Source organism: Haemaphysalis longicornis, unplaced genomic scaffold, assembly GCF_048455015.1.
Source record: "Haemaphysalis longicornis isolate Haplotype H1 unplaced genomic scaffold, Haemaphysalis longicornis Haplotype H1 scaffold_7, whole genome shotgun sequence".
In the NCBI taxonomy this organism is placed as follows: domain Eukaryota; kingdom Metazoa; phylum Arthropoda; class Arachnida; order Ixodida; family Ixodidae; genus Haemaphysalis; species Haemaphysalis longicornis.
Window position 1 is genome coordinate 10,490,495 of NW_027526422.1, and position 21,253 is coordinate 10,511,747.

The 21,253-nt window shown below is 49.4% G+C and overlaps 2 protein-coding genes across 3 annotated transcripts in view; both read right to left on the reverse strand.

Annotated features, from left to right (window-relative positions):
• Positions 1-6,953, reverse strand: part of Vps11 (vacuolar protein sorting 11) — a 33,400-nt gene extending 26,447 nt beyond the window's left edge. Inside the window, exons 1-6 of the mRNA XM_077675946.1 lie at positions 5,720-6,953; positions 5,596-5,664; positions 5,364-5,537; positions 4,111-4,161; positions 2,488-2,556; positions 1,556-1,873 (exon numbers count right to left, since the gene is read on the reverse strand). Coding sequence (XP_077532072.1) covers positions 1,556-1,873; positions 2,488-2,556; positions 4,111-4,161; positions 5,364-5,537; positions 5,596-5,664; positions 5,720-5,734 — 696 coding nt within the window. The 5' untranslated portion in view covers positions 5,735-6,953. The remainder of the gene's footprint in view (positions 1-1,555; positions 1,874-2,487; positions 2,557-4,110; positions 4,162-5,363; positions 5,538-5,595; positions 5,665-5,719) is intronic.
• A 2,936-nt stretch (positions 6,954-9,889) lies between these two features.
• Positions 9,890-21,253, reverse strand: LOC144144489 (homer protein homolog 2-like). Of its 2 annotated transcripts, none has more exons than XM_077675947.1 (5): positions 20,717-21,253; positions 15,727-16,015; positions 14,741-15,307; positions 13,063-13,128; positions 9,890-12,598 (listed from the first exon to the last, which is right to left on the reverse strand). In XM_077675947.1, the coding sequence occupies exons 1-5, from the start codon at positions 20,740-20,742 to the stop codon at positions 12,422-12,424; spliced, it is 1,125 nt and encodes a 374-aa protein (XP_077532073.1). In that variant the 5' UTR covers positions 20,743-21,253; the 3' UTR covers positions 9,890-12,421. The 2 variants fall into 2 exon arrangements, with proteins under 2 accessions (XP_077532073.1, XP_077532074.1); XM_077675948.1 differs by lacking the exon at positions 20,717-21,253 and adding an exon at positions 20,323-20,566.

The following is a 21,253-nucleotide window of genomic DNA, read 5'->3' on the forward strand; positions in this document are numbered from 1 at the left end:
TGCCTTACAAAGGACAAGTGATCACAACGACATGTGCCCGGGTGCAGAAAGGTTCGCTGGGCCCTCCGCTTCTGCCCAGCCCAGTCGAGCCCACAACCGCCCAGCACGCCCACCGTTTCCGACGTATCCTCAGACAAAAAGCAGTTGGTTCCATCACGCTAGCTGACAGTATCTACTGCAATGGACCAAAGCACTCAACAGCCACCATTCTGCGATAACACATCATCAGGTACAGCCTGTTTGCATCAATAGTGCACGACAGATGCCTCTCCAAAAAACTTCCCCAACTGCTCCTATCCTTTGTCATCAACGTCTGGCAATTACCGCAAACCTGTATATTCAATTTCTGTGTCATCCATGACGCTTCTTGTGTGCTATTTTGTGCGTGGAGCACAAACTTCCTTCGGCTTTACTTAAATTTATCTTGACCCTTGTTTTTTCCAACAAATTTTACTGTCTCATCATATCCCACGGAGCAAGAATATATAGGAGGTGAAACGACCCATTGCAACAAGCGCGGGTGAGCGACTAGATGTCACAATGAAAACCAAGGAAAACTGTCGTAGCGGTGATGGCGAAGGAGAGGGTAGCAGCACCTGATGGACAAAATGATAGCAGCCGCAATTCAATTCCGTGGCTTTGCAGTGAAATGCCGATAGCGGCGGCAGCGCAGTCTCTTCACCCGCGGCAGATGCCACTAGCTTAACCTATGACAACACTTGTGACATTATCTGGCCGCGCTAGGAAGCCTTGTTTCCCCTCCTGTATTACCCTTTGTTTGTAGGGTTTAACGCGCCGACGCAACGCAGGCGATGAGGCGCGCCGTAGTGGAGGGCTCCGGATTAATTTTGACCACCTGGGGATCTTTATCGTGCGCCGAAATCTCGTACACACGGGCGTTTTTGCTTTTCGCCTCCATCGAAAAGCGGCCGCCGCGGCCGGGAATCGAACCCGCGACCCTGTGCTCAGCAGCGCAACGCCTTAGCCACTGAGCCACCGCGGCGGGTCCTGTATTACCCTTGCTCCGTGTCCTATCACCACTCCAACCCCTGTTCGAGTTTCCTTTCTTACCCTACTTGTAGTCGTCCCTTGGTAGTCCCTGTTACATGTGTCAATCACTTGACAGCCCTCTGCCTCCCATTTCTGACCCAAGTAGTACATTTTTTTCACTCAATTTCAGCAAATTTGTCCGCTACAAGAGTTCAGTCCCTAAACTGAACGATATTTTTTGCACCTATCCTACACCTGGGCCAAGCATCGCACCGTAGCGAAAGGCTCCGAATTAATTTCAACCGGCTGGGGATCTTTAACAAGCTCTGGGCGTTAAAGGGGCATTTCCTCTTTTCACCTCAACTTGAAACAGCAGCCACCATGGCCGGGATTGAACCCACGTCCTTGGACTGAGCAGTGCAACGCCTTAGCCACTGAGCTACCGTGGCAGGTTCCCTGATCTGCAACACTGAATTCTCGTCCCCCAGGCATTGTATTGCCATCCTTTCTGTGACATCCCCCAAGCACCTTCCCCCTCGGGAGTGAACAGGCATACGGCACCTACGTCGTGACGGGCGACCACGAACTCCTGGTCGCAGCTCAGGGCGGCGCACTGGGGGGCGCACCCGTGGGCATCGAGCACCAGCTGCTTGCTGGCCTGTCCCTGGGGCCCCAGGGCCAGCGAGAGCACCTGGCCGGCGGTGGCCACGAAGAGCAGGCCGTGCGAGGCAAAGGCCAGCGCGTTCACCGAGCCGGCCTCCAGGGGCACCACCGTCTGGCGGCTCTGCTGCCGCGTCACGTCCCCCCGGTACAGCAGCAGCCGCCCGTCCTCCAGGCCCACCGCCATCAGCGTCAGCCGCTCGTCCACCGCCAGCGACTTGGCCTAAGGGAGGAGGCAATGCCAGAGCACACTCCTGCTTCGGGGGCGTTTCTATCTGATCCCTTGCAAGGTCAATTGATTGATTGCAGGGTTTAACACGCCGACGCAACGCAGGCGATGAGGCGCGCCGTAGTGGAGGGCTCCGGATTAATTTTGACCACCTGGGGATCTTTAACGTGCGCCGAAATCTCGTACACACGGGCATTTTTGCTTTTCATCTCCATCAGAAAAGCGGCCGCTGCGGCCGGGAATCGAACCTGCGACCTCGTGCTCAGCAGCGCAACACCTTAGCCACTGAGCCACCGCGGCGGGTGCATTGCGAGGTTGAATGGACCAAAGCTAGACCGGGGCTTTGTGGTGCACTGTACTGGAGCGCTCTGAATTTTGTTTGTCTTAGTGAAGGACTTGACTTCATCAGGCCTAAGGGCTGCCAAAGAACTCGCTACTCACATCTGCCCCGGATTCTCAATGTGCTACACACAGGGGCCACCCTTGTCTTACTAGCAGCACTGCACGCACGAAAGGACCAGCTGCCGGAGAGGGCAAAAACTTGACAGTAGCGGTGCTCATTAATCAGTACGTAATGTGGAGATGCCACCGCCCCTTGGGCAACTTACCGGTGAGGGCACGGTACCGGCCATCGCACGCACAATACGGCAACAGTGGGGGGTCCCATGCTTGTCAACCTGCGCAAAAAACGGGGGCACAGCCGGAACAAGACTAACTTGGCCATAACGCCCATCTATGTACAATAGCCAGAATTTTCACCCATGCCCACAAATGGTGCGAACTGCAAAATTGGAAAATCAAGTTAAGCAATGACTCATTCTGAACCCAATGTCTCTTTTTCACTACATTAAAACAGAATTCTAGAAAGCAAAACTTCCTTACTATGGCGACTGGATGTGGGAAAGAGCAGTTCTTTTGCAAATACTAAATTGAATGCTCTCCAGTTGTTTGCTACAACTGTGCTCGAAATTATACAGAGCTTACGTGGATAACCAGTTACTCTGGCACAGCCTAGTCGAGAAAACTACCATCAAGGTTTTAAATGTAATTTACTCTCGCTTTAGAGAACTATGCAGCTAACCTACAACACATACATGAGCTGAGCTCAGTATCTTTGTACTACAAGCAACAAAAGATTTTCATAGCTCAGAAAAGAAGATGCCATACGTCTTTTGCAACACAATGGGGTCACACTTATTTCCTATGCATTTGAAGCTATCCCTGTATTCCCAGGAGTATGATTTTCGCTAATTAAGTGGCTTATGTCGACTTTTTCTTTCTCTTCATGCACAGCTCAGGCAAATCAAACGTGCGCACAATCCATTAATATTTCACCCATTGAACTGGCACATGCGCGTGTCCAGGGCTGTAGCCAGAAATTTTTCTCAGGGGCCGTTATGGGTCATGGGAAAGAGGAGTTTTGCCAAAAGGATGATTTTTCTGATTCTGATTTTAGGGTTTAACACGCGACACAACACACGCGATGAGGCGCGCCGTAGTGGAGGACTACAGATTAATTTTGACCACCTGGGGATTTTTAACAGGCGCCGAAATGTGGAACAGACAGGCGTTTTTGCTTTTCGCCTCCATCAGAAAAGCGGCCGCCGTGGCCGGGAATCGAACCCGCGTCCTCGTGCTCAGCAGTGCAACACCTTAGCCGCTGAGACACCGCGGCAAGTATTTTTGCCAAGAGGAACACTAGCACTCGCTTACATGCTGCCTGTAAAAAATTTCAACAAGGGGGGTGGGGGGGGGGGTTCGAGTGCTCGACCCTACACCCTCTGGCTATGTACCTAGGTGTGTCATCACAGCAGACGTCACAAAATCAGTAAGGGGGCGGGGCACGGTGGATAGCACTTCTGAAAGCACTCTTTTCATATAAAAATGCGTGTTAATCCACTGAAGAAAAAAAATATGCAAACATGGCCTACACACTCTAGACTTTGTCAACATATTTCTTTTAAAGGAAGGACCATAATTCTTTAGTTTACTGTATGGGAATACAAGAGGAACTGACTTCAACAGCTAACAAACAACGGAAACATGGCTTGAGCTTAAATGGTGTTTAGTGGTGTTTAGTTAGTAGAGTATTTAGTTAGTAAATTGGCAAGGTTCAGCGTCCTTGCCAATCGGCATAGTGATGCAGTGGCTGACAGCCGACTGGCACGCAAATGCCAGTACTGGCATAGGTCTCCCAAAGACATTAAACAATATAGTGAAGGAGAGTTCACCTTGTCCTGGTTCCAGACCTTGACTAAGGGGTTGATGCCGTTCTCGTCTGCCTGCACAGTGGGTCAAAAAGGCGCATACTCAGGCCCACTAGTTGTCCAAGGAATCAATAAGGGCTCAGATAATGGGCATATGCACGCACATTCCCTTATAAATATGCCGTAATGTGACCCTCTTCTACAGCTCTAGCAGGTGGGGAGTGTTGTGTTTTGTGGCATAAAACTAGGAGCTCGATTTAGCGGCGGACCAAACATAAGAGCAATCCACCTCCACAAGGGTTACTAGCGGTACTACTGCGACACAGGAGCAGCAGTGAGCAATAGTGAAGCTATTTCTATATACACTTCAACCCAAATAAACATTGCAACTTTTGCTGGGACTAGTGACATATCAATAACAAAATTTCACCAAAGGAAGATTTAACTAGCACCTACTGTGGCTTCCCTACATTTCTGCAAAGTTCTAGATACCGATCGAACAGGAAAGACACGCCGAAGGAAAGAAAGTGCTGCTCCGAAATCTTTATCAGCAATGGGCCACAGAGCACAGTACATCAACATAGCAGGCATGGTTCTAACAAGGGGAGAAGGGGAGAGTAAGAATAGTGTTGCTAAAAAACGCTATCAGCTATCTCTGGTAAAAACGGCGATAATTAGGCAGGCTCAGGACATCACCTGCCAGGGCCACCTTAAACAAGAACGAAGAACAACAAAACTGTTGTATTGCAAGATTCTGGCGGGCCAGAAAGCAGCAGGTTGGCGTGTGTGAATACAAAAAGCGTGAGTGAAACTACAGAAACAGTTCTGCAGCTCCTAGCTTGCAGAAGTAGCATGCAGAACGAATTCATTCTGCATGCGGATTACGTGGATTAATCCACATTTCGAGAACGAAACAAACCACTGCCTCTTTTCTCCCCGTATCACCAGTGTAACCAGCACAGCATTAGATGCATGCAATTGCTGAAAGCCACATTGCAAAGTTTACGTGTCGACACTTTTTGGCTTAATTGTCATTTTCAGGTGCACCCTTTGGTGAGTACACCACAAAATTCAATCATACGAATTGTCTTTGATGATTGAAAATTCGACGTTGACGCACAACACTCCTTTCCATTTACGTGCGATTTTAAAAAGGCACTGTTTCGGTCCTTCGATATAGGCAATAATTCGAAATACCCAGTTTCGATGTAAGCGAAAACTGGCGGCATTGCGTTCTGCGACAAAAAGTTCACCGACTAAAGGGCAAAAGCGCTCACCCCGAGGGTGACGAGCAGCGCGTGGTTGCGCATTTGCTGTACCAACTCGACAGTGAGCTCGTACGCGCGGAAGCTGCTCAGCTGTAGTAGCCGGTTCACGCACACCACGTGACCACCCACTTCGCCCAGCACCAGCTGTCCCCGGCCGCTGGCACTGCACGTCACGTTCAGCTCCTGCGAAACGGCACGGTTTCGGCCACGGCCGCCGCAGCCCGAGAGAGAGAGCGCCCACCTGTAGCCGGTCGAAGAGCTTCTCCCCGTCTTTGACCACCTCCTTGTCGAAGAAGTTGAAGCGTCGCCACTGCGAAGGCACCGTGCTACGTGAACCCGGGTCAGCGCCGACGCGAGCACCTTACCTGTTTGAACGCCATGATCGCTGCTCCGGCCTTCACTGGAACCACACTACAAACCTCGCAAACATGTGCCGCGTGTGCTTATCATGTTTTCAGCGCGAGCTGCTTGTTTACACCAGTCAGCAGCATTGCATCGACTGACACAGGGTCTGTCTACACACGCCCGGAACAAGCAAAACGCATAAACAGTGGAAACGCCTGCGTGCGTTATCATCATCAACACGATCGAAACCCTCTATGTTCGAAACCGAAACAGTGAAATTATTATTGTTGCCTGATGACTAGTGTCCTAAAACATCAGGTAAAGTTTAGCCTTTGATCCGAAAGCATTCAATCAGAGTCGGGCCGCGTAGTCTAGAGCGCAGTAGCGGCTGTAGAACCGGTAGGCTTACAAGCGCCATTTACAAAACGGTACTATTTCCCATGCTTTTTCCTCTAAAATTTATGTTGCTTAGCCGCTTGGTGAGCATTATGTAGCCGTATTTAGCGGCTGTCATCGAGTTTCATACCATGTGGATTTGTTAGCCTAGACGAAAAAAATTACGGGAGGTGCTTAGAACTTTTCTAACAATGTTAACCTTAGTTGGGCCTTCTTTGCCAATTTGCTGCCGCGCCCGCCACCATGACCAGCCCTTTAGGCAGCACCCGACCAAGCTCCATGCTTGCTGCGCTCACTAGACATCGCCAAGAGCATCCTGTTTGTATTGCACGTGCGCGGCAGTGGGCAGTGACCTACCCTCCCTTGGCGCAGCCGTTTCCCTTTTCCGGCGCCGCCAAAAAAATTCAAGGTCATAGTTACTCCAGCCGTTTACCGCGCACGTGAGCATGTGCCTTACGAGGAGCGACCGGCGTCTTCCAAGCTTGCGCGTTGCGCCCGCCCAAAACACCAAGAAATCACTCAAAACCACCACAAAACCCTATCTGTGTTCGTCCTTGATAGTTGTAACTGTCACTCTTTTTCTCGCGGTCTCACGCAGAACTTGTCACATGCGCCTTCCTCCTTCTCTCTCTCACTCACAGTCACACGAGGCACGTCTTTCTGGAAAAGTTCAATTTCCTTGCTCCTTAGAATAAGCACCGATGGCTGGCTAACGTTTCTTCGAACTGTGGTTCGAATTTGCATTTTTTGCAGTGGGCTACCAAATTTTCAGGTGCTTGTAACTTCGCAGATGCGTTCTTGTGCTCTCTGCTGAGCACGAGGTCGCGGGTTCGATTCCCGGCCGCGGCGGCCGCTTTTCTGATGGAGGCGAAAAGCAAAAACGCCCGTGTGTACGAGATTTCGGCGCACGTTAAAGATCCCCAGGTGGTCAAAATTAACCCGGAGCCCTCCACTACGGCGCGCCTCATCGCCTGCGTTGCGTCGGCGCGTTAAACCCTACAATCAATCAAATCTTGTGCTCTCGCAGCCGCACGTTAAGACGTCCTCCGGTTTGTCCTGTATAGGACCTCCCACAGTTCAACAAAATTTTGTAGAAAACTTATGAATTGCTTATGAAACAACTCATGAAATGACTTGTGAATGGTTCAAGCCTTGCGCGACTTAGTGCAAGCTTCACAAATTTTTTTTTCAGAGCCCTCCTCCAACCCTTTTCCTGCACTGCTGTTTCCATTTCCTTGTGCACGATCCCGAGCTCACGCTCCCCGACTTGTGCAACTTCAGCATATTTTGGACGATTCTGTGTATCGCATAACGATTTTTTGCATCTCACGCGTTCCATGAAGCAGAGAGCTTTCACCTTAAAAAATGAAAAAAGTACCCCCTCTGAGTGGGGTGGGAACTGTGTGTATTCACGTGTATGCACGCTCACGTGCATAGGCTAGAGATGATAGGTATGCTGTTTTTGCAAGTATTAAATTATTCGTCTTTTGTGTTCTCCCCACAGAGCAGTGCATTGTGACAGGGCCCTAGAGTGTGAGCTGGGATCGCAGTTCAAGATAACGCTTCATCAGGACACTGATTTGATAGGATCTTTGTTGGCTCGCTACTAATAATTCTGTAATATATACAGTCATGGTAATTCGTGTTTCTGGTTCCCATCTGACGGGCCTTAGGGCATGTGCTGTGGCATCACGGCCGGTTCGATTACGGCCTGCAGAGTACAATATGTCCCCCTGTGCGGACCCTTACTGTAACGGTCTAAAGAAAACCACACGTCCCTGCCGTAACCAATTTACCTTTGGTTGGACATGGGTAAAACCAGGAACCAAGCTCCGAAGATGGGCATGGGCATTTTGCTAAAAGAGACTGCCAAGAACTTGTTCGCAAGAGCTTATTTAGGTCCACAATATCTCTCGATTGCCATAAATAGTAGGTGCACATGTCGTAAGCGGCAGCTAACTGGAAACGCGAAATCAGGTCGTTATGTCTCATCCTTGCCTCACTAGGATCTTCTTAAATAATAAAAATGTTAATCAGTGGATGATTAAAGTATTTGTTGTAATGAAACAATAAAGGCATCACGTGCCAGGTGCAAGAAAGAATTTTCGCACAAGTTGACAGTCGTACACGTTCCTTGCGCCCACCACGCCTTATAAACTGCACTTTTACACGCAATAAAAGAATGCATTGAAGGTATACAAACTGAATGCACATGGGGTTCAAATAACAATTGATGTCACTTGCCTCACGACAACAAAGAAAGGTTTATTTTTTTAATTTTAAGAAGGAACATTTCGCCCAACAATGCTCGAGTATTTGAAGAATACATGCATTAGCTCAACCACGTCCCATGTAAAACACAAATGTAGGTGGACTCAAATGAAGGTCGACCCCTTCCACAACGCCCGCCAAAAAAATTAAGAAACGAAAATACAGAAAACACGGGCGCATATAAAACGAAAATATATTAGTCGCCTGACCTACATACAGCTTGTCCTCTCTAGTGTCTTCACGAGTGCTGTGGCTGTGGCTGTGGCTGCTGCAGTCCCACAGCATGTCGTCATCCCATGTGAGCCCAGTAAGAGTAAAGAAAAGTATTGTGAACAAGCATTCGGAATAACTATACTATTCGCAACAGGTAAAGTCTGAAAGCAAATGCCCTGTCGCAACTATGCTGTTGCATCTCCGACTTCTCATTTGGCTTGTTATCGCTGGTGGTACAAGTTTTAAGTTTTGATTGTAGGTCGACTGCCCAATTTCAGGTTTTCAAATTTAAAGAAATCGGCCAACCTACGATGGTGTAAATACAGTAATAGGTCATCAACCTGTTTTAAGTCGAATCAGTTCACAACAGACAACAGGAAGTGACATAAACTCCTGCAGCACTTGGAATGAGAAGGCTCACAGAATGCCTTGTGGGAAGCCCATTGCCACCCCGTAAGTCATCTCGCACGCTGGAGCTCCAGGACGAGTTTTCAAATTAATTCAATTTCTTTCCTTTCATCAAAAGAACGAGATCGAATGTGGAGGGAGTGGTAGCGAGATGAACTGACCATAGGTGGACCAAGAGGGTACAGAATAGGTACCGAGAAACGGGACCAGAAGAAGGGGAAGGCCATTAACCCTTAGATGCAGAGACGAAATAAGAAAATTCGGAGGCCAAGAATGCACTCGGGCAGCAGCAGGTGTAGGTCAATGGGGGAGGCCTTCGTCCTGTAGTGGACCTAAATAGGCTGTTGATGATGACCCAATGTCGCCTGAGCAGAACCAAACCCCCGTTACTATTTAGCGCTTTATTGCCTACTGCAGACACTGGGTCCACGCAGGGCTGGCAATACAAGCACATACGAGAAACTGCAACGTGAATGCGATCACAGACTCCACACTCATGGCGGGATGGTTGGTGGGTCAGGCCGGATTCGAAACAGCTGGATCCAAGCCTCACGTTGACTCTCGTGATCTTCCATGTGGCTGCGAGCTATGAAACGGTGTTAATCACACTGCATTTGACAGGCACTACCCAAATGACTTTCTCATTGCAGTTCATACACCGACTGTCTGCTTTGCAGAGGAAGCCGTGGGATTATGTCAAGCTGCTGTGCTATGCAGCTTTAACCCATAGTTTCCTCTATCAATCAAAATCATTACTGAATTCCTTAGTATTCAAGCAAATTGAACCTTTATGTCAAGGTGCCCCCCCCCCCCCCCCCCAATTTTGAGAAGCATTTTCTTAGATGTAGGCATAATTAAAGCGCTCAACACAGGCATAATGGCATCAATATATCACGTAAGAATTGTGACATGAAATACATATTTATTGCAGCCTCAGTAATAAAAAAAAAATCACCTTAAAACAACAAAGCATATCAAATTAACAAAAATCACAACATGACAAAAGTTGTCACACAGTTCATGAAAAGATTTATTACAACACAAGCTGAAGCGGGGACTACTCCAGCTGCCTCTGTTAATTGAAAAAGCAACATTTACATAGGAGCAACCTAAGAAAAAATAATATATATATATATTATATATGTATGTATGGCAGTCATCCACACCATCCAGCAAAGTTTGGCTTTGAAACACTGAAAGAAATATACAGAACTCTTAGCAAAACACAGCTTCGCAATTGTCTCAAAAATAAACTATTGTGAGTATTGTTGCAATAAATGTGTCCAGTTGTTTGCAATCCCACTTTGCACTTCTAGCCTCATCAAGAATCAGGGAAGGTGAGGTCATGCAAAAAATCTTTACTGTAGAGAACGGTCTACCAAGAGAATACAGGACCAACAGAGCTAGAAAATTTCATGCATGGCAAATGAAAAAACATGGCTGTGGAGGCAATTACACTAATGCAGGCAGACAGCAAAATTGTTGAGGCATCGAAATTAAATGCTTGGACATGCTAGACCTCGCCCCCAAAAAGCACGAGAAAGCTTGATGTATCGGCAAAGAGTGTGGTACCAGCTCAGAAGCAAAGGGCTAACGCCACATTCTCTACGATGCTTCTGCCTCCTGGATGGGTATTATGACAAAGCTGCTGTATTAGAATGTCTGCTTATCAACGATAGTGGCTGCAGCATACCATAAACCTGGGTTTCTAGAATAAGCTCGAAGTCGGGGACGACACGGGGTCTAAAAAAGAAACAAGTGGAAAAACTTCTACACAGAACACGGCACCAAAAGCACAACACCAGTTTGCTAAGACGAGAAACAGTGCACTGGTTCACTCAAGCCCGCAACATAAGACAGACCAAACGGCAAGTTTCAGGACATTCTTTTATTCTTTGATACTGTACACACTTGACAGCGAAGAAGGTACGTTACCCATTCACGCAGGAATGAAGTAGAAGTTAAAATCGTCACAAAAATTGTGTACCTGTCTACATGTCCGAGATTGCATCGACAAGCCCGCTTGACGCAAACTCAAAAGAGAGATTCTTTCCAGCTGCAAGTGATACACACAGCTTACAGCAGATCTTGTGCTCTTGACACCAACACATTGGCTGAGATAGGTGTTGGTATGTCGAAGAGCTTTGTTCTGAGGATAGATTATGCAGCGGTAATTTTTTTCTTCTTGCTATGCGCCGAGAGCGGTAGCACATATGACTAAGAAACTTCCTAACTTACTTTGCTGCCTTCTTTTGTTCTGAGAAAAGACAAACGCAATGTGCACAGGAGACCACCCAGGAAACTGTAGACCCGCTTTGGTGCGCTTGCTTCAGGAGAGTAAATACCCGACTACAGTCCAACTGAGGGGAGCCCTGGAATATTATGCTTCTCCGCCTTCGTCCCGCAAAAAAAAAATTGACATAGTTTTCCTATAGCAATCCCTTGCGCTGCCTTGCACTGTAAAACACGGTGAAGCTGCCTCAGGGGACCTCTTTGATTTACCAGTCCATGGCAGTCCCCGGGAAGCCCAACAATTCCATTCCTGGACAGGATTAGCTTTATCTGTACATTTTAAAAGGAAATGCTCCGTTGCATTCCACGTCTTTACATGTGTAAGCTAGCACAATGCGAACGTCTCGGAGCGTAGCTTTTCGAACAAAGGCGAGTGAGATTCTGGTACACTACAGCTTCTGTTCTGCACGCGTTGTGTCAGAGCAGGCTGCTGCATTCAAAGCCTTGCTCCCAAGTCTCAGTGGTGGTGCAGTTCAGATCCAAAACGCCACCGTAAAAGCGCTGCATATTTAAAAGAAATGCCTCATGCTCCGTTTCCGCAGCTAAAAAAATGAGAACTCATCGCAAGCAACGTAAGCGCGACACATTGAAAAACATTTCAGGCTGGGGTAAAAAGAGCTGCCCTTTCGGAACACTGCGCTTTTGTGACGCATCCCCACAACGTAGTTTGTGAAACTGCCCGCGCAGTTTCCACCCAATGACGGTAATTGTTAGTTTCAAGATTGCTACGGGAGTACGCAGACATGGGGGAAAGTTTCACCAATGGCACCGACCGTGTGCTGCTCAGCACAAGCTAGAAAATGCACGTAGTACACATCCGGGGGTGGGGGGAGGGCAGTTAAGAGCGAGTCATGGACCGGTCAACAAGGAGGGGGCTGTTCCCACAGCACCAGCGTGTACCTCGGAGGTCAGACAGTCTAGTGACGGGCCCTGTTGACACGAAGAACACTCGACATTCTAAAGGGTCGCACATTGCCACACCCGGATGGTGCAGTATATGGAAGCTGCCCGTGGAAGCGTCGCCGTGTCCGCTTCTTCTTCAGCCATCGACAGAGACGACGGCCCGCCCCACATACTGGGGAGGCGGGGAGGGAGCGGCCACCACCGAGTCATCATCAGCCGGGGCGGGGGGGCGGCAGGGGTCAGGAGGTCGCAAGCAGGCTGGCCAGCTCGTGCTGGATGTCGCGGAGGTCGTGCAGCCGGTGGGCCAGCCGCTGAGCCAGCTGTTCCCAGGCTGCCTGCCGGCCCTGGGACACCACCAGCTGATCCTGCAGCCGCTGGGTCGCTGCCTTGAGCATCTCGTTGTCGGACAGCAGGGCCTGGAACGGAGCACCGGGGTGGGGGGCATTTTACGAGTCTCTTGTTATCTGTTGGGCACTGAAAAAGACTCTCGTACAACAATGTGCGACGAGAGTTGCCATCCTCACGCAAGTGGAGGCCATTATAAACTCCAATCACTTCCATGACGATGGTCACTAGTTCCTATCTTGTCACATTGTTGTACAAGAGTGCTAGCCTCACCAAACGGATGAGATACGCATAAAATCCTCCCCAGCACCCCCATTCGGCGTCACTTCCTTTTCCTCTAAAGTTCAAAAGCTAGTAGACCCCCTTGCCTCGAGAGGCAAGCAGGTCTACTTCCACGATCACGATCCTTCCAAAACAGCCTAAGACATGAACAGTCAAACACAATTCCGTGCACCCTTGAGGACAACTTATCCAGCTACAAAGCCCACTTCCAGCCTCTCTAGCACAAGGAAGGCCAAGTGCAGTGCAAGCTCACCTTGAGCCTCTCGTCTGCCTTGCCCGGCGTTTGGTCCTCCAGCTTGCGCTTCAGCGCCTCCAGCTCCTGCATGAGGGAGACAGAGCGACCGTGGTACAGCTCCATTCCGAGCAAAGCTACACCCTGGTTCTTTCCCCGTACTGCACGTCCAAGAAGTTCCAAGTGTGGGGTGTACTGACACTTACTCAGCTTTAGCAGAGATGTGAATATCGTCACGAAGCCAAATATGACGCAGTTGTCTTGAAGGAAAAACAAGTTTATGAGCAAACTAGTGCTCCCCTAACAACTCAAAGAATATACACAGGCGGCGAAGCAGCAGTCAACAAAGTGACATGCGCAGGCGAGTGTCGGCAAATCAAATACTGCCGCGCCTGCTCTGCGGGCATTTATCTCTCGGCGCGAGTGTTTCTCGAACCGTCGAATTACATCCAGAACACTGTAGATCAAAGAAGATTACTCTAGACAGGTGACGTTAGTTCGACAATCTCACTATCAAAGGAGATAACACGTGCGGCACAAAAAATAAAGAATAGAACACACGCTTCACTTGGCACTTGGATAACACAGATAACACAGCGCGGCACAGCCGGTTGGCAAAACCAAAACAAACAAACCCAATGCATGGTTCACGGCAATATTCAGGAACTGTAGCTCACCCCGTTCCTGTTTGTCACTCGTGCGACAATCACAATTGGCGGATTAATTTTTTAGCGGCGTCCTCAATTTTTCGATATAACAAGCCCCAACACACAGCTCAAAACATTTGCTCACAGTGCTCCCTGTGAAACCCGTACAATTTGGCTGTAAAGAAAGTAGTCTCAAGAGAAAACATGCTGCAAACAGCCATGAGCTGCAAAAAGAGATGATGACAGTCACTTGGATGCGCTTAAGCACTATATGCGTTCCCTGTTAAGTTGTTCCCTTCCTAGAGACATATAGCTTGTTAAGGTGAATCCACACGACAGACAAAATCGCTGTTTCAGACCGCAGTCACGTATCACTTAGAGCATGTCACCAGTTTGCGTTGGCCACTGCCAGACCAAGGCTTTCTTAGTCCAACAATTCACAGGAGCCTTTCTCACTTTGAACATGACGGCGGACCATGGTATGAAGCAGCGCCAATAAGCATAAGCACCAATAGCGAGAGGGGTGCCTATCGCAACGGTTTCAAAGCATCTGACGCAGCCAGTCACCCCTTCTGGGGAAAGGCTTACACTTGCCATCATGACACACACTTAACTGCCGCTTTTACTAGCTGTGCAGATGACTCTTACTTCAGCAATTCTAGTCCTCACTGCCAGGTTTTTCCACGCACGCGGACTTTTTGCGGAAAGTGGCGCTCTGGTGAGCAGTGGCGTGCTGTAGTCGCAGCCCCATCCACTATGCCATTGCCACTCGCTACGCTACCCTGCCCGCATCCCCCTGAGCCTGCCCGGCATGTGGGAGACGAGTTCTCGCAGGGCTAAAACGTTTCATGCAGGTTTGTGGGCTTCAAAATGTTTACGAAGCCAAAGAGAACTTATATTAGGCCTTCATGTTTGAAAGTTCAGCCGGTCAGCCCGTTCGCAATCCACCCTGCCGGTACGCCATGCGGATGCTCTCTTTGCCGGGGCAGTCAGCCCGCAGATGTAGTTCGTAAAACGCTCAACGTAACACCCAGAAGGCGCGGTCGACGCACCTTCTCCTTCTGCTTGTTCTCCCGGTCGAGCAGGTCGGCGCGGGCCCGCAGGGCGGCCAGCTCCCGGCGCAGCTCGGGGGCCGCCGACCCCCCGTCTCCTCCCCCTGCGCCCCCTCCCTGGCCGGAGGCCTCGAGGTCGAGCATGCGGGCGCGCATGGCGGCGTTCTCCTCCTTGAGGGCCTGCAGCTGGCGCTTCCACTCCTCGACGTTGGCGGTGCTCTCCTGCAGGGCGCACGTGAGCCGGCCGTTGTTGTTCTTGAGCGTCTGCAGCTCCACCTCCCACTTCTTGGCGTTTGCCGAGCTCTGTGCCAGCGCAAGTTTGAGCCTATCGTTTTCATAGCGCAGCTGCGCCTCTGCCGTCGTCTGCGGCAGCGACGCCTTGGCCGGCTGGTGCTTGGGGCTGCTGCCGCTGCCGCCGCCGTGCAGCTCCCCACCCCCGCCCGGAGCAGCAGCGGCAGTGGGAGGCGCCTCCCCCTCAGCAGCCGGCCGCACGGCCACACCGTTGTTGCCCGCCTTCTGCGCGGCCAGCCGGGTCGCCTCTTTCACCTCCTGGAACTTCTCAATGAACTGCAAGGGGCACACGCGGGGGCAGAGGCTCAGTCTGCGAGCGGATCCCAAGGGCGGGCAAAGCGTCAGCCTCTCAATCCCGTCAAAACACTGAGCCGAAGCCGCACAGTGGCAATCTCCTTCCACACAAGGCACTCCCGTTGGCTAAGCCACACTTTCCTTACTACCATAAAGGCAACTGTTGTGAAGGAGGCTGCAAATTAACTTAGATCACTGGGGCATCTTTGACATGCGAGAAAATTCTGACTACGCACAAATAAAAGAGCTGCCGGGAATCAAACGTGCAGCCGTGTACATACCCCGACTATGCATTGTCAGCGCCCCATGCTCACCCTGTTTCACATCAAAGCAAACTGCACAGAGCCCTGCTGGGAAAGCACATAGACTGACGCAGCGAGAGCTTCAGAGCGTGGGCTCACTTTATTGAGGTCAGCCTCCGAGCCGAAGCCAAGGCCGTAGACGGTGTTGGCCCGGATGTCGGACCACTGGCCGAACTTCTGGGAGGTCTTGGTGAAGGTCATGTTGGGCGTGATGGTGGAGTTGATGACCGCCTTGGTGCCTTCCACGCTGATTATGCGGTACAGGCTGCGGCTCGAGTCGAAGAAGAAGCTCACGCTCACCGCCTGGCTGCTGGCTGGGATCCAGGACCGCTTGGTCTTCGGGTCGATGTGGAACACATGCGCTTTCGTGGAAAAGATGGGCTGCTCCCTGCACGGGGAAGGCATCACGTCCACAAAGCTGGAAAAACAGCACGGGCCGTGAACCCCCACATCCGTTCACCATTCCAGCTATAGGAAGCTTGCCCGCCTTGTCGATTCCTAATAAAATATGCAAGATGTGCACGAACAACAATGCACCTCGCTGTGGCAAAAACCACGCATGACCCGACATGGTCACCCAACACTTCACTCCCTTCCTTACCGTTTCTCTAATTAGGACAGTGTCTATCTGTGCGAAAAAGCGGAGCGCCTTACACGAGCGTTATGTTAACGCTGACCGAAGCGTCAGAGGGAAAAATCAGAGTACTGTCATGTGGCAAGCAGTATGAATGACAACACTGGTTCATATGTGAACATTTGTACGTGGAGTCCAGAGTCAGAGTAGGAGTTGACAGAACGCTGTCCATGAAGTGCTACTGTGATCAGCGCTTTTTCTGACCATGAGAAGTTTTCGAGAGAGATCCCGATTGTATTGTTAGCACCCCTTTAGTCCCTGAAAGAGATAGTGTACACTGAAGCAAAATTTCTTACTTTTACCCCAGAAACAACAACAACAAAAAAAAACATTCTAATGCATGTTGGCCTGATTCCATGCTCATCAGAACGCAGCTCCTCTATGTATATTGCCATACAGCAAACAAATGCCTTCGGTGGTAGTCCACACTCACAGTGTGTGTGTAGCCTCCTTCTTAGTCACATCTTCTGCACTCTTCTTCGTCTCTTAACTATGAGGTAACGGGCTCTAACGCTCCCATTATTATGTCTACCGCGTGCTTGTAAGGACCTTCCCACCAAGCACATACATTGATACGTCACTGATCTCTGCCACCCACTTTACAGAACCTCGAATGCAGAGCGATATGCTGCAAAACATTTTAAATAGCAAATTCCTGGCTAAAATGCCTCGTGCAGTACGGTTGTCCATTACCATTCAGACACTGTGAGCTTCCTGGACTCATCTATGGTGTGCTAGGATAGATGGCAGCACTGGCTCCAAGACGAAAAGTTTTTCAGCTTTAAAACTGAATGTTGGAAATGGGCATATCAAATACGCTGTCACTCACTGACCCCTTGCCCTCTGTACGTAATAAAAGACTCAGATTTCGGGGGTTTCACGAGCTGAAGCTACATCTTTAGGGCTTTAGCTTTAGCTTTAGGGCTTTAGCTTAATTTAGGCCACATTGCGATTTTTAACGTGCACCAAAACAGATTAATCTAGACAATCAGGGGATCTTTAATGTGCACCCAAATCTCTACACATGGGAACTTCCATTTTTGCTTCCGCCAGGAAAGCAAGACTGAACCAGTGTCCAAAGGGCCAGACGCACCATGTCTTCACCACTGAGCCACCACAGCAGTTAAGGCACGTTTAGAGGTATGCACAGGCAAATGTGAAGGTAAATGGACTATTGCTCGTCAACTGAAAAGTTTTTGTTATATTTTGTGACAGTTTTCTGCACCTATCTGTCTTAATTGCTTTTTTTCTTTTGCTTTACAAAAGGGAAAGATTAAACCCAAAAGCTGGGCACCCATGACAGGCATGGCAGGCATACCCCGAGACAATCGTGATTTCCGATCAATGAACTGTAAAGAATCAATGATTTGGCACCATAAACTGAATTTGCAAACAAAATCTTTATATTTCTTGTCCATAACTTGGGCACATAATGTGAAACTTAATGTGTCAAACAGGCTGTGTAAAATAGCAATGTGGCACTTACACATCGAGCAGTTTGTACAAAGTAGCACACAAATTATTTACAACTACAATTTTAGCTTTGGCAGTCTTAACTTTGCCCATCCTGTTTTGCACCATGATTTTTAGGGCACAAACATCTGAATTTGCTTTTAGGCAGACTTTCAAGTTAGCATTGCATTTCTGCTGCATTCATCACAGCTTACTGAAGCACACACAGATATTGAGAACCTCACATGCGGCACATTAAAAGTAAACCTGGAGCACTTGTGTTTGAGACTGCGCTTTTTAAGTCGAAACACAACAACTACCATATTTTCCGGTGTATAAGTCACGGTTTTTTTCTGAAATTTTCGTTGGTGCCTTATGTATGGAATGAATTTGGTACGTGGTGGCTGCGCGTGGTCCACCCTCGAAAAAGTGCCTGTGTGCTGCCTGATGTCAGTGCACGTTAAGACACAGTTCTATGGTCTAAATGAATGAATTATTTGTTAGCGAGTCAGAGGAAGAAGGCTTCGGCGGTTTTGCCTAAACGCCGTCTGTAAGTACATGCCATCTGTTTGTATCAATAAACCATTTTTGAGAAGTTAGTTGCCTAGAATTGGGATGATAGATGCACGTGTCTAGCACTGCTTACCGCGGGGTGCATTCAGAGGCGGCGTCTGCGCAACCATGTACTTTTGCCACACTAACGAACTGATCCTCTATGAGTTTACTTGATTTACAAGTGCGTTTTGTACACCGGTGCGTCTTATACACCAATGCGACTTATATACGTTTTTTCCGGAAAAACTGCTGCTTTGAGGGAGGTGCGACTTATACAAAAGTGCGATTTATAGACCAGAAAATACGGTAACAACACCATAACAAAGTTGAAATGGTGGGTTTCACTCTTTCAGACAGTTTCCAAGAGGACCGCAGCATAAGATGGTCAAGTTTCTATCGTTTTTCCCCCCTGGCTAAAACAATTCATTCAATTCATTCAAGCTCTTTACAGTCTGATGGCATTGGAGACTTTGGAAATGAAGTAACAGTTTCAGAGCCCACATTTCTTAATGCCCTGTTGGGCCTATGGCGCGAAATCTCAGGTCACTCTTTGTAGGGAGCTCTATGTAAAACTACATACGGAACCAGGACAGCATACTCAGGGAACAGGAAGGTGTACATGGGTATAAGGGGTTAAGGCGCACATGTGCAAAACCAAGAACGAACAACATCTTAGCAGAAATAAGTGAAGGTTACAAGGGCAACACTACAAAAGTGACTTAATAAATGTTCAAGGCTCTATGCGAAAACAGAACTACAGACGTCGCAAGACAGCTAGAGTGCAGGAGTGGTGCCAATAGGAGATAGGGGTTTCAAAAAATGGCTCAAAGGGAAGGCCCCATTCAAAGATGGCAAATCTCGTTCATACAAATACACAAGTGGGTTGAAGGATAGGCTATTGAGGCCAAGTGAGATGGGGGAACGCTCCCAGGGGCCAAAGCGACCCAGTACTGATGAGGATGTTCGCAATCAGTGGCTTCAGCACGCCCCCAAACACACCCTCTCGAAACCTGACAGAAGCATTCACGCCCTGCAGCGAGGACTTGCACCACCGTGTCGGGATGGGAGCTGGGGGGAGGGGCTGCTAAACCCACCCCACCCCGCTTTCTTTTCGCGAAGGATGGAGCGGAATCAACGTGCAACGTAGCCTTCATGGGACGATGAGAACTAGTTTGCAGTGAGCATATATTGCTACCAATAAATGGCTGATTTTCCTGTAAAGCCTTTTCTACTCTTTTAGCATAGGTCTAGCTTGTATGATGTCACAGCCACAAGCGCCTTTCAGCCATACATTGCAAGCCCGTAAACTGGCCTACAATGGCAGGTCCCATGAATTGGCTATCATTCTGGTTAGCATGTTACTAAAGAGCATTCTCCCGCTTGTACATCTAAAAAAAAGGCGTTTCCCTTTATTTGTGCCTCTGCAAGGTAGAACTGATAGCATGAACAACTAGATGAACCTAAATCTGACTAGATTAAATTTCCTTTCTAACACCATCTATTGAATTATACCAAAGAGCTCCAAATACTTTCATGTGAATAATAAGAATCTTGGAGGAGTGTGATATATATTTTTGTACATAATACGGGAACATTAAACAGTGATCAGCAAGTAAAAGAGTATGCATGTGTTGCTGGTGTACTTAACGCCTGCCCAAGTACCTGCTTTTTTACTTTCACATGTCTACTTTTTCACAAAGCATGCATGATTGCAGTTACACCCTGCTTGTATTCATAGCTAGCATTATTTCCGTGGTTAATAAATTTTTTATTGTACAACTATTTTTCCTGGTGTATGCAAGTCTGCAAAAACATGCCACACGCAAATACCGGGGTCGTTAAAACTCGGTCATAGGTTGTTTACAATATTTGTAACTATTTTTCATTTGTTTGATGCCTACACGTTCAACAATTGAGCCAAAGTTTTAACACAATTAGGGTGTTAACCACACTACCACACTTGACATGCGGAGAACGGTAACCAGGACGCCAGAATTAGTCTTACAAGCGAGGCTGCTCAGCAGTCAATCACAAGTGTCAAAGAGGGCACTCACGAGTCTTCAATAGCCGTCATTACGTCATTTACGCGAGATTAACCTGATTCAGCGAACTTCCTTAGACCGCACGTCACACGCACGCACATATCTCAACAAGGGACGGCACTTAATTTTTGACGCTGGTCTTCGGAACAGGCAGAGCCCGAAGGAAAGCCAGCACGCAGAAGGTATACCGGCCGAAGCCCGTATTGCACCATGTTTTCGTGACAGTCACCTATTGCTCAATTTTTCTCCTCAAAGACGCGCATGATCAGAAGGGGTTACAGGAAACGGGCTGCCCGACAGGTAAGCTTCCTTTTTACTTTTTCTTCCCCCCCTCGTTCGCCCGACCAGCTCGCCGTTGCTCGCCTCGGGCCCCCCCAGCGCCGAGAGAGGGTGGGCCCTGGCTCACCCCATACTGGCACTGCTTGCAGTCATCGGAGAAGGCGTCAGAGCTGGCCGCCTAGCCGGCCCGGCGCGGCGTCGTCCCGCCTGCTACGAGCACCCACGGCCACTACGTGCAGCGCTGCAGCCCGAGGTGCCGCCATTGGAGCGCGCATGCGCCCGCGGCGCGGCTCCTGCCCGCTGCGGCTCCGCCGCCGGCTGCTGCCTGCGCTCTGCTCCGAGGACGGCAGACGCGCGCGGTCTCGGGGCCAGGGCTCCCAGAAGCACGCACTGCTCGGCCTCGCGGCCTAGAACACCAGTTCCTGGGAGGGACACCACGCACGTATCGACGCCGCCACAACGCGGCCGCGGCTAGCCTCGCTAGCCACGCTGGTGGCGCTGCGTGTGATGCGGCTGCTTCTACCGCCGCCGCGTTGCGGTCGCTGGGCCGGCCGGGCGGCGTGAGTAGCGCCTGCGCGTAGCGTCCCGAGAAGTGCTCGCCGCGACCCTGCTTACAGCCATGGAGGACTTACAGCAATAAACTGCATGCAGTGCGTAGGCGTAC

Excerpts from the sequence above, each read along its gene's own strand:
- LOC144144489 (XM_077675947.1), bottom strand. The coding sequence starts at position 20,742 with ATGACTGCAAGCAGTGCCAGTATGGG. Across the intron at positions 13,129-14,740 it reads AGAACAAGCAGAAGGAGAAG|GAGCTGGAGGCGCTGAAGCG; the intron begins GTGCGTCGACCG and ends TCCCTCATGCAG. Across the intron at positions 12,599-13,062 it reads AGGCAGACGAGAGGCTCAAG|GCCCTGCTGTCCGACAACGA; the intron begins GTGAGCTTGCAC and ends GCTCCGTTCCAG.